Source organism: Mustela lutreola, chromosome 7 (assembly GCF_030435805.1).
Source record: "Mustela lutreola isolate mMusLut2 chromosome 7, mMusLut2.pri, whole genome shotgun sequence".
In the NCBI taxonomy this organism is placed as follows: Eukaryota; Metazoa; Chordata; class Mammalia; order Carnivora; family Mustelidae; genus Mustela; species Mustela lutreola.
Window position 1 is genome coordinate 41,470,244 of NC_081296.1, and position 18,724 is coordinate 41,488,967.

An 18,724-nucleotide genomic window follows, 5' to 3' on the forward strand; every position below is an offset into this window, starting at 1 on the left:
GAATAATATGAACTTTATCTCAGGACCCTTGAAGAATGGGTTTTTAAGTGAACAACCTGGGGAAATGTTTTCTCCTCAAATTTCCCTGAATGTTTTTATAATACAAACTGTAAAATATTGAAAATTAAAAAAGAAAAAGAATTTAAGTACTCTCAGTGCTTCCTGAGTGGATATGAGTCAGACATACCTGAGAGCAGGTCCCCACTCTACTTCTCTGGAGTTCTTCTGGCTTGGGGCAGGCAACATGACCTCTCGGAACCTGTTTTCCCATCCAACTATGAGGATGAGAATACCTACTAATACGCATTAGTTCCCTGTTCCCTATGTTTATCGTTTTGTCTGCCACCTGTTTTCATATCACTATGGGCACCAAAACACCTAGGACCCAAATCCCAAAGATAATTCAGAGTAAACTGTATTATACCAAATATCCCCAGAAACAAGGCAAAGGGAAGAGTCCTCTGGGAAATTGTAACAGCTTCCACATGGTGAAGATAAGCAGTGCAATCAACTTGAATGTCTGCCAATCTCAGAAAAGGAGAAGGAACCAAGATTCAGGTTCCTTTTTGCTTGCGGGCCTCCTGTTGACCCCAGGCTTGCTCAGAGAATTGAGAGTGATGTGAATCTGGGGGACGGCAGTGTTTGTTTCTGCTCACACTCAAAACATGGAATTTATTGCCTTGTTGCCAAAAGGGTCACAACATGACTGAATGTGACAAGGTTTTAGTTTTGGATTTATAGGGATGTTGGAGCCTGCTGTCCCTTCCCTACCCTGGGAATTTGATGTTATCCCCAAAGAAAATGAAAAAGGGCATGCTTATGTACTGGAACTAGAGTGAAAATAAATTCTCCTTCCGTCTATGTGGTTTGAATAGTAGTTGGTATCTGGAACACCCCACAAGCCTGGTCACAGTGAACTATCCAGGGTGGACATGGAACCCAAACCGTACCTAGAAGAGCCCTTCCCTGGGACTTCCTTGGGAAGTTGTGAGCACAGGTGCTGGCAGTGGCCTTCTTGAGGCTTGCAGAGAAAGCCAGCCCAAGAGAATGAGACCTATCAAATTTAAGGAGTCTTTTCTCTACCTGGCACGAAAGTAGCCCAACTCCTACTCATAAGATATTCTATCAGTGTCTAGATTGGTGCCTAAATCGATGCACAGATTTTTTTTTCTTCCCTGCCAACTTTGCCAACTTTCCCTACAACTTTCACCTTGTAGACTGCCTTTGTTGTGGGGTCTCCTTCACAGTCTTGACCATTGGGAGCAGCCCTCTTGTCTGCCTGTCGGTCTGGATTTATTTTCAGTGGTATCTGAGCAAACATTTCCACTCTCATCTTGGATCAGTGATCCACCAGAATACAACTACAGGAATTATTCAGATGTAGAAACACATGTAATTGCTACCACTGCTCAGTGGAAATAATTATGTCTGTTAAATACCATCTCTGTCTTCTACACTTTTCTTCTATGAATTCTATGAACTATATTTTATTTGATATTTGTTGTATTTGATACTTATCAGATATTTATCTGATAAATTTATATGACAGTTATTTATCATTGTTGATTTCTCACCTGGTATATCTTTGTCAATTTTTATGTATTTTTTAAGATATGTCTTTTGCATGCAGGACTGTTTTTATCTTTAATTTTACCCAATCTGAAAGTCTGTTTCTTAATTTTAACCATTTACATTTATTGTAATCACTTCCATGCTTGGACTTTTCCCAGCCATCCTAATTTGTGTTTCTATTTAGGAAACTTTCTTGGTCTGTTTCTTCTTTCCTTTCTGCACATGTGCACAGATCAGGTTTCCTTAATTCCATTTTTCCCTTTTAACATTTTGGAAGTTATAAATCCAATTTTTATTCATTTTGTGATAACACTCAAATTTTTAGCACAGAGTTTTAAACTTTCATGTTTCTATCTGTGTCAGGATATCAGCAATCACATTTTCCCCCAAAAGCCATAAGTCTTCATTTACTTATCTCCATTTTCTTAATCCACAATATCTCCAAAAAGATGCTGAGATCATTTGAATCTAGCTCCATATTAATGTTAATTAATTTTATAGAAAATACTGATTTGGGTTTTAAAATAGCTGTCTCCCCTCCAAAGTTTTTTTATTGTAATATTATTCACATATCATATAATTCACCTTTTTTAAAGTTTACAGTGCAGTGGTGTTTAGTATATTCATAAAACTGAACAACCATCACTACTGTCTAATTCCAGAACATTTTCATCATCCCCCAAAGCCCCTTTATCTGTTATTAACAATAGCTCTTGCAAACTCTTCTGCTTTGTGTCTTTCCTGGTTGTGTCTGCTCCTGGTTCTTTTTCAGTTTATCAGAGACCACTAGTCAGTAACAGGATCACGAGTGGTAAGTTTCTGAACCCTTGAACATCTGAAAATGTCTTCTCTTTGCCCTTTGATAGTAGGGGCAGATGCTTTCATGTCCCCCTGCCAGTCAGGCCAGCTCAGCTGTTCCTGGTCAGTGCCTTAGCAGCTGATCACTCTCTCACCATTCTAAGGCCTCCCTCTTGCTCTTCGTATTCCTTCTTCCCTGAAGCTCTAGAACTGCTTCTTCTCTGCTGGGCAGCCTCCTCTCTGCATTTTGAACTATGATGTGCTTCTTCAAGTTAATCCCATCTGCCGTTCACCATTCAAATATTCCCCATAATTTCTGGTCCACCAGGGATGAATGCCCTTTCCCATTTTCAAATGCTATTTCATGCACATACACACACACACACCCAACCCACACATCCATTCACGTGTTCCTAGCGCACGTATTCTGCCATTTCTGGGCATTTAGGGTGGAAGTCTGAGATATGTGCTCATTCTCCCTTAACTGCCTAATCTCTTAGGGGTTTGTCAAAATAGCAGAAAATAGCTTCAGGTTTTGGTCAAGGCTTGTCGTCTACTATACTGCCAAGCGCTCAGTACAGATACAGACCCCCAGAGCAGTCAGGGGTCTTTCAGGTCAGGTTTCCAAACCCCCACTTTACAAGTGAGATAGTAGATACCTAGGAAAGTGCAGTATCTTGGCCAAAGATGCAGAGCTATTTAATGATGATGTCTGGACTAGTTTCCACGTCTCCCATTCTCCCCCTGCTGCCCCCTGGATCCTCAGTACACACTCTCACCCCCCTTGCAGGGGAGGCCAGGCCTTTTCCTGGTGGCCGGTCACCCCTCTCCTACCTCAGTGCTGTCATGTCCACAGCTTTTGGAAGCAAAGGACAAAACCTAAATACACCCCCAAATCAATCACTAACTCACTTGGAAGAAAAGAAGAAAAACAAACCAAGAAGACTTGTTCTCCAGATGTCTTATGAAGACTCCCCCTTCCAAAAAAGGGCACCAAGTGGAAATTGCTGCAGGTGAAGCTTATTAAGTCCTGTGTGACTAACAGACCATAGTCTATTGGTTTGGGGTTTACCTTTTCCTTCTTAGATATGTGTGTTTTTTTCCCCTATTTTGATTTGACGGTGTTCCTGTCTATGGACAGCAAAGCTAATGTTAAGGGTTTCAACTAAAGAAATTGTTAGAGGCTTTTGTAAAGATAGTAGATTATTTAAGGTTTCTAGAAATATCTGGATCACAGCTTTAAAATGTTGTAATCACGAAGTATTAAGAGTAAACCAGACATGAACAGGAAACATTTTACAAAGTAATCGATATTAAATGGAATAATTTGTGAGAAGTTATACACATCATGTTCCTGTAAAATAACAAAACATGCCAACACGTGTCATTGTCTGACAGCCCTCTTTGTGTGACTACACTCCCAAGGTTCCCACCAAGCTGGGAAGGGAGAGGCTTGGACTCCACAGTCAAAGGCATCCTGCCGGCCACCTGTTGGGAGGGGAGGGCTCACCATAGGGGAAATTGTCCCCAATCTGGGATCCTCCCAGCTCTGGGTGTCCCAAAGAATTTTAATATAGCCCCTCGTCCACAAGTGTGCGGGCTCTGAGAGATTAATTCATTTCCAGATAACCAGAATGATAGTTCATTGTTTTACAGTGAGAAGTTCCAGAATCTACTGGAAAAGAACCAGACTGATAGGCTGATGTGTCCCTCTGTGTGTGCCAGGACAGGGGGCGTCTGAAGAGGTTGTCTAAAAGAAATTATGTCAGTCTCCCACAGAGGGCACCACGATCTCACTGACCAGCATCATGGCCCTGTGATAACTCAGGGCACCCACTCTCCATTCCTGACACAGAGCTCTCAGGGAAACTGGCATCCTAACCAGTGACATCTTAACCAGTAACATTTTCCAGGTGTCCCTGGGCTCATCCTGACTGAATTGATGATAGGAAGCCCTCATAAACTTCCCTTGATGTTCTTGTCCCCTTTCCATCATGTGACATGCATCCTTTTCTGATGTTTCTCCAGTGTTCCATCGAGTGTGGGAGTGGGACCCAACAGAGGGAGGTGATTTGTGTTAGGAAGAATGCGGACATCTTTGAAGTCCTGGACCCCTATGAATGTTCCTTCCTGGAGAAACCCCCCAGCCAGCAACCGTGCCACCTCAAGCCTTGTGGGGCCAAATGGTTTAACACAGAATGGAGCATGGTAAGTCATGGTGTTCTTAGTACATCTTGCCTTAGTACATCATTCGTCTGCTTTCCTCCCAGAGATAGCCAGGGCACCTACTGTGTGCCAGAGTGACCCACTCTAGACTGTCACTTTCGGGGCACCTCTGAACGTAGCCTGCTTGTTGGGAGGCTAGGACCCTCTTGATCTCTAAACTGTAGAGACCATCAAGCCATGAATCTCAACCTCAGTGTGCGTAAGAATCAACTGGGCTTTTGTTTGAAAAGACAGATTCTGGGTCCACTCTAGCTGAGGAATTTGCATTTTGAACAAGCTCTTGAGGTCCCTTGGATGCCGGTGTCCTTGGGCTGCATTTTGAGAAATGCTGCTGCAGCAGATAATGGCTGAAGGGATCCAAGGATGCTCTTGGGAAGACTGCATCGTGCGGCGGTCTCGAAAAACTCACTGAAGGAATTTCTGTCAGGCCTCGGACACCTGTGTGTGTGTGTGTGTACTTTTTTCCTAATCCTGTAGACATTATGGATTATAGATTATGTGACTGATCCTGTTTTTCTCTTTGAATTGGCCCCTTGGAAACTCAGAACCAAAATTGGGGCCCATCTCTAGGAGAGAGTTGATCCGACCTTACAGAGTGGATTTTTTATGCCAGTGTGCCCCGGCTTTTCCCTCTCTTTCCTATTTTTACCTTCTTTTTTGCTCCACTCATCTTACCTCTTTTTCCTTAAATCTTACAAACCATTAAATATTTCTTAAGACCCCTGAAATCTTTTCTGTGAGAGGGGAGGGTAATGTGTAAATGAGGAGACAGAGAAAGAGTTAATTAAGGAACAAAATTAGGGAAGTAGGTAATTAAGGAACAGAATGGGAAAGGATGCAAATAAGAATTAAAAAAATCTTTTTTCAAAAAATTCCTAAAATAGAAAACTGCCTAAGGCGGCACTGCTGGTGATAAAATGCGAGGACACGAGAGGGGGTGGCAGAAGGTTCATTCTGCCTTTTGTCCCTGAGGATCATCAAGCAGGGCCCATAGGTGAGGCCAGAATAGAGGCCAAAGCCTTCCTCAGAATCATGCAAAGGGGATAAAGAGGATTTTGCTTATGAAATATATGTATAAAAGCTGTATGTCTGCTCTAGTGATAACAGCCTTTGGGCACCGGGTAAACCACACCTCAGAGGCAAATGGGAACAAAGCAGGTGTTGAGTTTGAAAGGTGTTTTGTCGACTTCCGGGAAATGGAATTCAATCATTTTGATGTTGGCCACAGCCTTTGAGAATGCAGAACAGATCACTATATTATTTTGCCTTTCGGTTTGGAGGGGGTAGAAAGGGCCAGAGTTCACCAGGCCAGTCAGAAGAGAGGGACTCCCAAAACACCTGGCTGGAAATAACCCAGATATGCCTCCATAGGTCGGTGGGTAAACAAATTGTGGTACACCCCAAACCACAGGAGAGCACTCAGCAACAAGAGGAAATGAGCTGACATGGTCAAACTTCATATGCACTTTACTAAGTGAGAGAAAGACCCCAAAGTTATATATGGTATGATCCCATTCATATATTCTGAAAAAGAGGCCACCCGATGGGCAGATACCACATCGGTGATGGCCAGAGGGTGGGGTGGGATGCGTCTCGCTACAAAGGGGCGCCACAAGAGTGTCTGCATGTTTGACGAAACTCTTGGATCTTATTTGCAGCAGGAAATACACAATTCAGTGAACTTGTTGGAAAAGAACTGTGCGCCATCACAAAAAGTGACTTTTTCTGTATGTAAATTGAAAACAAATACACTAAAGAAAATATGAAATAAATGATTATGACAACAGCAAAGACAGTGATGGAAGTGAGATCTCTTTGAATATGCCTCGTTTTACAAATTTGAGTTTCAAGCCAAGTAAAATTATATTTAGATAATTCTAAAACAAAATTAAATTTGAGAGAAGCAACCCCTAAAAATTGGAAAATATAATGAAACAAATTAACCTAACCACATACCCAGTTGACAACATGGGCACGATTGCCAGGTGGCTTTAAAATGCATTACTTTGGGGCACGTGGGTGGCTCAGTCTGTTAGGCATCCAAATCTTGATCTCAGCTCAGGTCTTGATCTCAGGGTCATGAGTTCAAAGCCCTGGTTGGGCTCTGCACCCAGGCTACTGATTGGGTTCCAGTAGTGGAGCCTACTGAAAAACAAACAAACAAAAGCAAAACAAAAAAACAGTAATTTGACTGTCCATCCCTACGGACCAAGAGAATTGTCAGAAAATGTTGACACTGTTTGCAGGGATCATATTTCTAGTGGGAGTGTTGTAATTATAATTGGAGATAGTTGGGTGGATAGTGTGTGATAAAGTAAACAAGTAATTTACTTTATGATAATATATATAATAGTTGATATGATAATATGGTAGTGTCTTTCCATTTTCCCCAGTATCCATGAGAAACAGGATTCTCAAATTAGGAGAATGCGACCAGGTGAGATAGAAGAGGTTTAAGTGAAAATCCTGTTTTTCTGAATTTGAATTAGAAACATCAGTATGAACTCACAAATTATCCTTAAAAAAAAAAAAAAAAAAAAAAAAAAAAAGATTTCCCAGTTTTACCCATTTACCCATTGAAAGAGCCTAGAAACAATGGCCAACCCAGTAGCGAAGGGCATGTCTATCAGCCAACGTGTGGTTTCAAAATACCATTCTTCCCTAAAAGCAACCAAGAGTTCTTAGAGAAGAGCTGATTCCAGGTTTGGGACCAAATACATACAAATTAGATTAGAGTATCTTTTTTACTCCAGGCAGCAAGGAAATTCTCACAGACAATTTAGCTCTTGCCCAAAGGACTCAAGAACCAAGTATTAGGGTCTCAGACTAGCCACTGAGGAGACATCAGTGAACATCAGTAAAGATAGTAATTGCCATAGATTGAATGAAATACATCCTATGTGTTTAAACCCATCCATTTATAATAGGTGTATAATAATAATAAAATCAATTAGAGGATCCTCCATTAGGGAAACTCTCTCATTGTTCTGAAGCCTGGGAAATAAGGGAAAGTAATCAAGCATTTACCCTGTCGTTCCTAAATAACTGCACCACTGGGTGTACCCAAGAGCAAATCTAGGTAGGGATAGGGGCAGGGAGGATATTCGTTTCCTAGCTAATAAAAGCAGCAGCAATGATCGAGTTTTGCCACTATTCTTTGGCTACAAGTGAAATAATGGATCTAGACATGACACATAGGTGGCTGCAGACAGCCCCAAAACAGAGATAACCACATGCATCCAATGAAGCAGAAAAAACCAAACCTGCACCTGTGAGGGCCTCTTCTACACCCGACTTCCAATTTACAGGAAATGCAGGGAACAGAGAATGATGTTAAACTGTGCAACGCAGATGCCGTCAGCAAAATCCCGACTATGGGCAACTACAGGACAGGTGACTCCGTTCCTCCTGACAATAAAGTACAATGCGCAGTGGGGGGAGGTCAAGGGGGTGAACTTGTGGATTCGAAAGAGTCCTAAAAGGTCTGTTTACCAACTGCAGTGTGGGGGCCTGATGTGGATCCTGATTTACAAAACAAAGCAAACCAAAAAAAGTATTAAAAACTTGAGATTCACAGGAGATGTGGAAATGGGAACTCTGAATGTATTTTTGAAGATAACTTGATTTTTTTTAAGATATCAAAAGATAATTTTTGATATGATTAAAAGATGATCCAAAGATAATTTTGAAGATAATGTAATTTTGAAGATAATTTTGAAAACCTATTGTTAATTTCCAGGTGTAATGATAACTGTTGTGTTAACTTTTGAAAAGAGTTTTGTCTTTTAGAGTGACAAACTGAAATGTGATAGAAGTGATGTGTTGTCTAGATTTGCCTCAAAACAGGAGTGGAGTGGAGTGGATTCAGGCGGGGTAGAGATGGGACACAATTGGCCCTGACTTAATGGTTGTTGACGCTGGTTGATGCATGAGAGTTTGTTTTCGTATTTAGTCTGCTTGTGAAGATATTTGAAATTTCCCAGTATCTGCCGCTCCAGTGTGCTGAGCGAACGGACGGCCAAAAACCCACCTCCCCCCTTTTGTCACCATGCAGTGCTCCAAGAGCTGCCAGGGTGGCTTCCGGGTCCGCGAAGTACGCTGCCTGTCTTATGACATGACCATAAGCAATCTCTGTGACCCGCAGTTGAAACCAGAAGAGAAAGAATCCTGTAACCCTCAGGACTGTGTCCCTGAAGTTGGTAAGTAGGGATTCCTATCTCAGAGAGAAGGTACATCCTTCTTAAACCCCAGCGGGTTCCCTGGTATCAAAATGCCAAGCCCATCTGGGTCTCCCCGTGACCTTGTGCACAGTCACGGGGTTCCAGGGGTCAAAATACTCTCAGTGTGGTAAGTTTCATAGTTTAAGATGACTGTTCTGGGTGATGATCCAAGCCACCCTCCAAACTTAAGCTCAAATTGATAACAATGGTAATGATTTCAGAGATTGGGTTCCATTATCTTTAAGGCTGAAGTAGTGAGATTTCAACTTGGAATTGTAGGTGCAGAACAGTGGAAGGAAGAAAATTAGTAAGAAAAGTCTAAACCTACTTAGAAGAAAAATGTTAAATAATAATTTAAAATAAGAAAAACTTGGTATAGAACATACTAAGAAATGTGAATGGACAGAGAGACTAACTATTCATGGATGGGAACACTCAGTACTGTAAAGAGGGGGCACCTGGCTGGCTCAGTCCGTGAACCATGCAGCTCTTGATCTTGGGGTCATGAGTTCAATCCCTATGTTGGGTGTAGAGATTACTTAAAGAATAAAATCTTTAAAAAAAAAATTCTATAAAGAGGATAAAAGAAGGCTCATGAGGCTCAACATACAAAATGCTTAAATATATTGCCTTACATATATTGAACACATTATAAAATACAGAAATTAAAAGTATATACTGAGTCGGGAAGAGACGGGGTAGGAGTGTTACAATACATAATTCTGATATACAAGGGAAGTAAAGTATGATAAAGGCCTAATTTAAAAAATTTTATTTATTTGAGTAAGAGAATGCACATACATGAGCAGTGGGGAGGGGCAGACATAGAGGGAGAAGCAAAGTCCTTGCTGACCAGAGAACCTGATGTGGGTGGGGATTGATCCCAGGACCCTGGAATCATGCATGACCTGAGCCAAAGGCAGAGGCTTAACCAACTGAGCCACCCAGGTGCCTAATAAAAGCCTAATGGTAGGGAATTGGGGAGAGGAGAGACTTCCCTCTTTGAATAGATTCAAAGATCTATTTGAAAAAAACAAAGCAAAACACTTTAAATCTTGCTTTATGCCATATATAAACATAAATGCCTAAAGGATTAAAGACCCTTACATAGAAAACACACTGTAAAAATACCAGAAAAATATATATCTTGGGGTTAGTTAAGGCTTCGTAAGCTAGACACAAAACTCAAAGGCCTTATTGCTGAATGTAAAAACATAACATAATAAATTAAAAAACTTTCGTCCTGGTAAGTACAGTGGATTAGTCAAGGTTCTCTAGAATGGATGGGTGGATGGATACTTGAGTAGGTAGATGATAGATAGATAGATAATGACTAATTTGTCATAATTTATTATATAGATAGGTAATGACAGGTAATGATAGGTTATGACAACTTGGTTCACACGAACATAGAAGCAGAGAAGTCCTACAACCTACCAGTCGCCGAGTTAGCGACTCAGGAAACCTGCTGGTGTAATTCAATCTGAGTCTCCAAGGCCTGAGAACCAGAGGGGCTGATGGTGTAAATTTCAGCCCCAGGGGCAGGAGAAGATGACAGGAAATGTACAGCTCAAGCCTGAGGCAGAAAGGGGCAAATTCCTCCTTCCTCTGTTTGATGTTCTATTTAGGCCCTGAGTGAGGGAGGCCCATCTCCCCTGGGGAGGGCCACCTGGTTTACTGGGCCCATCAGTTCAAATGCTGACCCCATCCAGAAACACCCTCCCAGACACACCTGGAAATCATGTATCATCTGGGCTCTCCATCCCGGGTAAAGTTGATACATAAAATTAACCATCAGACACATCATAGTCCAAGTTGGAAGAAAAGAAGAAAGCAAAAGAGAGGGAAAATGAGCAATAATTGTGAGAAAAATGTGAAACATACATTATTGGAATGTGATACAATCAATATAAGAAGAAAACATCCAGCCGGGAGCCAGGAGGAGGAAATAGTGAGAGAAGTTACAATTCATGCACACAGACGTGTTCCATCTAGATGTCCCCTCCATTGACTTATTTACATTGGCACCAATAATTAGAACTTGATTTAAATGTGGATCCCAGTTGTTATGTACATAGTTTTTAGAAGGGTATACTGTAATGCAACACTGGAAAGAAACATATATAAAGTCGTCTCTTCGCCTCTGGCCAGGGCAAGATAATTAAAGACAGTCAAAATTACCAGAACCTTAGAATTGATTGTACAATTTGCAGAGCTAGGAGTGATTAGTATAACCAGCTCCTCTGTTCTGGAGAGCCGTCACTCGGCTGGCAAACAGTTTTCTAACTAATATGACGTAAGAGAAATTGTTTATGAGTCTGCTTCTGTCTTCTCCGTTTGTCTATGGTGTCTTCTCTAGGAGAAGGAAAGAAACTACTTAGCTTCCAAATACAGAAAAGTCAATTAAGGAAAAAAGGGAAACAATGGGATTAACAAAATAGAAAATGTAAGCAAAACCTTGGTATTGTTTGGTATGCTTTAGGTTTATACCATCAGAGCCAAAGGTACTAAAAATGTCTAGGCTGCGAGTGGGAGTTAAAAGCTCAAAGTGTATCCCAGACAGTTGCTCCTCCAACAATCTCTAGGGACTCAGAAAGTGACCGGGGCTCAGGTGCACATTTGATTATAATGCTAAAGAAGAAAATCAGACTGTTATCAGTTTTGTTTTTAACCTACATACATTTTTATAATCTTTCATGTAATTCCAAAGAGACATTACTAAATCATCTTACAATTGATAGTATCTTAGAATCAAATAAATGCCATTCAAGCTGAGTTAAATCCCTGATATACATAGAACTCACTCAAATTAGTTGAAAAAAGAAAACAAAAAGAACCACTGTTCCTCTGTACCTTCTCCTCAGTCTTGCTATGAATCAAAAAGACAAGTCGTCCAGGGTTATAAAGAATGAAGGGTGGAAACAAACATTATGGAAGAGGCTGAGCTGGTAACCAGCCTCACTAGTAAATAAAAAGGCAAATTTTAAAAATAAGGGCAGTTTGTGTTTTTCCAAAAGACTAGAAAACTTTTCTATAAAAAACAGGATAACATTCATTGTTGGCAAAGTTGTGAGGGGAAAAGTCAGGTTCCTGTTTGTAACTGAGTGTAATCTTTTTAGAGAGCTTTGGCAATATTGCTCAATATATAAAGTATTTGGTATGTCAGTAACTCCACTTCTAGAAACATATACTAAAGATAGCCTCTCAAAATTGTACAGATATACATATACACGAAGAATAGGGCTCAGTAAATTGTGTAGAATTAATCAATGAATGAACAGTAGAATTTCTTGTAACTCATAAAAATTGGAAGCAGTTACATTTCTACCAGGAGAAGGAAATGGTTAGTTATGTTACTGTACACAGGATAGAACTGACGTCCTAAAAAGAATGTGGTGAAGCTGAATGTTATGATACATAAATGTATTCAGTGGATTTGTCAGTAATGTCAAGAAGCAAGCAGGTAAAATTCGGTTACTTTCCAAGTTAGTCTGTAAATTCAAGCGATGTTAATCAAAATCTAGACAGGGCTTTCCATTGAAAAATCAGACAGATTGTGTCTGAAGTTTACATAAAAGATCATGGGCAAAGTCCCAATAATGGCCAAAGTAATTTTGATAACGAAAAATGTTGGGAAATGTATCCTTCATGTTTCAGGACATATTGCACAAAGATAGACAAACTGATGGAACAGTACAGAGTGCCCACAAATAAATCTGAGCATGGTATGGTGTATGATACATGGTCAAAGTTAACAGTATGAGTCTGGGGAGGAAACGTGAACATTCAGGGAGTGGTGATGAGATGATTGTTTATCTGTATAGGAAAAAACTAGATTGAATTCCTACTTATCAACACACACACACACACACACACACACAATTCCTGGTGATGTGAAGAGAAATTCTTTTTAACTCTTAGAAGAGAATATGGGGAAATAAGCACATTAGTGTAGGGAAGGATTTCGTAAATGAGAAACGCAAGTACCAAACCACCAAGAAAAATATTATTATAACATCTATTATATTAAAGATAAACTCTTTTAAACAAGTAACACTGAAGCAAAGAAAAGCCACAGGTGTGGAGAAGATATTTGCAACACATCTAACGTATTGGGGATCGGGACCATTACATGTCAAGAATTTCCAAGAATCATTTGTTTTAAGTCAACTAAATTAGCAAGGGATAGGAAAAGCAATTTGCCAAAAAGGAAACTCAGGCGGCAAATACACATGAGATTATGTGTGCAAAAAAGTAAAACATGCAGCATAAGCAAAAGAAAAGCAAAAGCATTCTGTACCACTGACAAAAATATAAATAGTTGCACCAACCCCCTTCAGAGAGCAATCCAGTGAGAGCCAGTAGGGTTGTCTACATACCTTATACCCAAGCAAGACCCAGAGAGGGCATGTGTAATGGCTGTGCAAAGGGGCAACGTTGGCAATAGTAAAAAACTGAAAACAGCTAAACTGTCGTGTGGGTGCGAAATGGATCCTTAAGTTGTGGAATGTAGATGGGTACCATTCAGTAATGAAAATGAACTCCCCCTAGAGCAGTCCGTAAACTGAAAGAATCACGCCAAGTCAGCGTTGCCAAGGAATATATATAATCTGCATAAAAAAAAAACAACATTTTTTTTTTTTCTTAAGTTGAAATGCCACCTAGTGATTAGGATACCAGCGTTTACAGTTCAGGTATAAAGACAGGGTTGGGGATAATAAACACCCCATGTGGGGCTTGATTACCTTGCGAGGGAGGAGAAAGAGGGGGGGTCACCGAGTGAACTCTGGAAATTGCGTCTATGCGGGTGAGCAGCGAGACCACAGTGCACTGAATTATATTCTCTATACCTCATCCTGTCACCATGTTTAAAAGACAAGAAGAAGGGCAGCTCTTGGCCCAGCCTCCACCTCCCTTAGGTAATAAAGCAGGACCAGTAGGGAAACCGCATCCCCGCGCGCCTTCTCCGCCCATGGTTCCCTGCTGGCGCTGTGCTCAGAGGGTCTTTTCTGTTCTCTGTTGCTGCAGATGAAAACTGCAAGGACAGGTACTACAACTGCAACGTGGTGGTCCAGGCGCGACTCTGCGTCTACAACTACTACAAGACCGCCTGTTGTGCCTCCTGCACCCGCGTGGCCAACAGGCAGGCGGGCTTCCTGGGGAGCAGATAACAGCCCCGTCCCCACGCGGCAGCAGGGGAGCGGGTCAGGGAGGCGCGGGGAGCCCTGGGGCCAGGGGCTCCCGGTACCACCCTCCCCTACCCCGCCCTGCTGCCAGCGGGCGTAGTCTTCACTCCACCTGCTGCAGAGCGCATCCATGTGGTGCCCTGGGGCCAAGCCACGGTTGTCCTTTAGCATCGCCTTAAACCGAGGATCCCTGCGTGGGAACCCTGGCACGAGGTACTGTGCTCTCTGAAACCTAAGCGGTGGGGGTGCTGTGCTCTCCGTCAACTCCCCTTCCAGCACTTTCTAAGTTAGCAGGTGGACCCTAATGGCGCACTGCCTCGTCCGTGGTGCTTCTGGCCTTTTCAACATCGGGGTCCCTTGGAGAGTCCAAGAGGTGGGTCCCACCCCGGAGCCCTGCGGAGCCCTGCGGAGCCTCGCTGAGACACCTGCTTCCCACTGTTACCTCAACCCCATGGTGCCTATTTTCATGCTCGAAGACATTAAGCTTTTTCCTGCCTTGTGACACAAATTATCTCCTGTCAAATAGTGCTTTCTTATTTCGCAGGTGTATTCACAGATAATAGATCGTTAGCGGCTCACAAAGCCCCAGAATGGGAGCCAGGGACTGAATCACTATCCCCACTTTACTGACAAGGAAACGGAGACCTGATTTAAGGAATTGACCTGCCCAGTATATTGACCTGTTGGGTGGCAGGGTTGAGTCTGACCACACAACTCACCCGCCCAGAAGCCTTAGGTCTTCATTTCAGACCAAGTGACTAAGAAATTTCCCATTCAGCAATCAGAGCCCAGCTCTAGAATTCTTTTCTCTGGCCAGCGGTCAAGAGGGTCCCCGTAGGACTCCGTTGTTTTACCATATTTCTTTCTGTTTATGTCTTCCTGGACAAGGTCACAGATACTGGTTACAGGACTCTGTGCAGGTTTTGTTAAACCCCTTCCTTAAAGGAATTTTCCTTGACACAAGAAAGCCTTTGGGGTAGCAAGTCTGATTCTGTTCATTCCCCAATGATATGTGCCCCCTAGGGAACTGCACGCAAGGGGCCCTCTGGCCACAGAACCTGTCCGGTCTCCGTGCTCTGGGCTCTCTCAGGCCCACAGCCCCCTTCCCTGGGCTGTGTGCCACACAGTGGAACGTCTAACCGACCTGTCTCAGTATAAAACCTGTGTTTATATTAGAAAGAGTTTCCCTTTGGTTTTTCCAAGTTGCTTTATGGATTTCTGTTTGTGATTTCTCATTCCTCCCACCGCCCCCACCCCCCTCTCCCCGCCCCCACCCCCCTCCCCCCGCCACTATGACTCGTGACCCATATCCCACAGTCCCAGACTCAGCCCTAAGATCTGCATTCATGCCACTAGCTGGTGGGGAGGTTGGGGGAAATGGGCTCCTCCAGTGACAGCCACAGTGGCTGGGTCTTCCCCAGTGCCCTTCACCTAACTGCATTCCGGGGGCCTCGGGGCACAAGGGGGATAAAGTGCACATTGAAAGGCAAACGATCTGAAAAGCCAATTAAAAGGAAAGAGTAGGGGTGTGTGTGTGTGTGTGTGTGTGTGTGTGTGTATGTATACATACACACACATACAGTTGACTCTTGAACAACATGGGGGTTCAGGATGCAAACCACCCCCTGCAGAGATGAAAATCCATGTATAACTTTTGACCCCCCCCAGAAACTTAGCTCCTAACAGCCTGCTATTGATTGAAAACCTTACCAAGGACATAACCAATCAATACATATTTTTATATGTCATACGTATTAGATAGTGTATTCTTAAAGTAAGCTAGACAAAGGAAATGTCATGAAGAAAATCACAAGGAAAAGAAAATACAGGTACAGGGTTCTGCGGTATTTATCAGAAAAAAAATCTCTATATACGTGGGACCCATGCAGTTCAAACCCATGTTGTTCAAGGGTGATTCTTTCACCAATTAAGAAAAGATTGCCAATTAAGAAAATCAAGGAAACTATCAGGCTAAACAAGTTGTAAGCGTGCAGGAAATCTGCCCTATTTAGTCCTAGGTCAATTTCTCTTCTAAAGCATGCCTCGATTCTTAGTAACAGAGTTTCCTCTGTGAAGCCTTTAACCCAAAAACCTGCTAATTTGATGATGCTTGAAGGTTCTGGGAGGAGTCGCGCCCGCCTAATCTGACACACTGGGTTTGGTTCTCACTACCCTTGGCTTTCAGAAATTCTATCTGGCCTTTACATGGCTGTTCTCTTGCCAGAGAGCTAGGTTCTTGTCTCAGTGAGTTGAAGAATGAATCTCTCTGAAAGAGGAGTGGGTAAAGCAACACAGTTCTCTTAAGCAAGGGTACAGAGTAAAGCTCTTAGCAGCAAGAGGGGTCTGGCCAGGGTTGTTAACATTGGGTCTCCACTAACTGTTTATTTATTTATTTTTTTTTTTAGAACTGACCAGGGAGCTAGTGGCCTTATCAGTCTTGTGACATCTTGGTTCACATAAGGACTAGTGGTAATATCTTTAGTGGCTTACTTGTTTAGGGTCAGGTTTTTCTTTGTTGGTCACAGGTGACAGTCATAAAAGAAGAGTCCTGCCCCCCTACCCCCCAGGCAGGGTGGTCTGGTGTGTTCCCTTATCTCTGGTTTCCTTACACACACACACACACACACACACACACACACCCGCAATTAGGGGATTTCAGTGAGCCAGATCACAAAGCCCCCTCCCTCTCTCTCCCTACCTAGCCCCGCCCATCCCATACTCATTCTTCTCTTGGAGAGCACAGCCACCATTTTGCAAAAGCATGCCCATCTCTTCTCCTTTGTACACAGCACAACTTGTGCAATATGGCAGAGACCCTGATTCCCTTGCCCACCAAGCACAAAAAGACCAGAGAATCCAAACGGATGGTTTCTGTCCCATGCTCTCTCTCTCTCTCTCACCACCTACTTCTGCCTTTTGCCACAAGAGAAGAGTTACTTCTATGTAGCTGCTCTCAGATCTTACTGAATAAGCCACTCATTTGAAGGATTCCTTGGAGGAGGTTTTCTTAACATGCTGAAGGGAGGAACAAGATCAGTGGGAGCAGAGAAAGGCTGATTTTGGCTCACATTGAGGGAAAACCTTGAGTCGTCCAGCCTGCCCAACAGAGGTTTGGGCCACCCTACATGGGCAATGGCTGTGTCTGAAAGGGGACGTCTTCATCCAGTAGGAGTTCAGCATCCTGGGTCCTTCCAACTCAGGGTTCTCATGATGACTCTGTCAATGCTGGCTTGGTCTCTTTGTCATCTCTTTGTGCTCTGTGGCCCCCAAATGTTACCCAACAGTTGTTTAAAAAGGACAAAATCTTCCATGAGAATGCCCATCCCGCCAATGGTGGAACTGAGTCAGAGCAAATGCGTTTGTGTGTCTTTGGGAGGAAAATGTACCCAAACTAAGGGTCTTTTTTTTTTCTTCCAACAAATAGTAGAGCTGTTCTTGGATTCCATTCATCTCTGGAGAGGCTATAAATTGCTAGAACAGGCATTTTAATGACTTACCTGTCTTCGAAATCCAGTTTCTGCTGACTTCCTGGTTTGTTATGTCAACATCTAAATGCCTTTGTCCTTCGCACAACACGTCTGAGAAAGTCCCTCGGTGTTCCCATTGGAGGAATGCTCACCTTCTGACGACTCTCCCCACAGAGATGCCTCTTTCTCCCTTCTTCCGCACCCTTTCTTTGCCATGATCTACCATCTGTTTCTCAATCCCCCTCCATGTTCCCTTAACCGGACACTTCCAGAATTGGAAGTTACATTTTAAGGCTGTTTTTCTTTTTTCTGTGAAGTGGATCACCTCATTCCAGACTCCAGATTTTAAAACTTGATGAACTGAAGGTGTTACCTGTTTTTTCACAAAAGTCAACAAACTCCAAGAAGAAAGAGTTGGCTATTTTACTTTCACTTATTGGGAAAGGAAAGCATGCCCCTTGCACCCCAGATAAAGGTAATTCAGTGAGCTCCAGCCTCCCAACCCTCACTGGGACTCACATTTTTCCCCCATAGCAAACAAACAGCCCAAGACACAGTAAAGCAAACTTGTAAACCCGGCCACTAGAGGGAGTCGGGAGTCCTCTGAGTTCATTAACGGTGGGTCTGGGACAGCTGCACTTTGGCAGAGAAATCCAGATAATACTAGTATCTTCTTAAACCTTGGTTCTCTCTCTCTCTCTCTCTTTCTTTTTTTAACTGAGGCATTTCAGAATTTGAATATGGACTTCCTAATGTAGAAGGCATAAATATAAGTGGCAAAAAGAAATATGGCTTTCCTTAAAACAGGCTAAAAAAAATAAAACCTGGAAGAACCTGTATCAGCCTGGCAGGTGGAGGCCAACAGTTGACGCTTGCCATAGAAAACATCCTTAATACGGTTCTGATGGGAAGTTGAACACCTTACTGATGAAACGTGGAGACTGTGAAATTAGGGACAGTGAGGGTTCAGGATCCAAAGAGATCTGGGAGACTAGACCAAAACCCAGATCTTAGGAATTCACCAGGAAGCAACCTAAGTCTAGCTTTGGAATTAAAACAAAAACAAAACTACCAATATGAGGTGGCGATGTAAGAGTTTCAGTGGGCTCAGCTCAGTGTGAGTTAAGGAAGTGGGGTGGAAACACTCCAAATCTTTCTCTCTCTCTTTCTCTCTCTCTCTCTCTCTCTCTCACACACACACACACACACACACACACACACAATGAGGTACTTGGGCTACCTAAGGAGAAAACAT

The 18,724-nt window shown here is 42.6% G+C and overlaps 1 protein-coding gene across 3 annotated transcripts in view; it reads left to right on the forward strand.

Moving 5' to 3' along the window:
• The window catches only part of THSD4 (thrombospondin type 1 domain containing 4), a 564,345-nt gene extending 549,076 nt beyond the window's left edge, over nucleotides 1-15,269 (forward strand). For all 3 annotated transcript variants that reach the window (XM_059180552.1, XM_059180551.1, XM_059180553.1), the window contains 3 exons: nucleotides 4,399-4,578; nucleotides 8,651-8,795; nucleotides 13,845-15,269. In XM_059180552.1, coding sequence (XP_059036535.1) covers nucleotides 4,399-4,578; nucleotides 8,651-8,795; nucleotides 13,845-13,987 — 468 coding nt within the window. In that variant the 3' untranslated portion in view covers nucleotides 13,988-15,269. The remainder of the gene's footprint in view (nucleotides 1-4,398; nucleotides 4,579-8,650; nucleotides 8,796-13,844) is intronic.
• The last annotated feature ends 3,455 nt before the right edge of the window (nucleotides 15,270-18,724 follow it).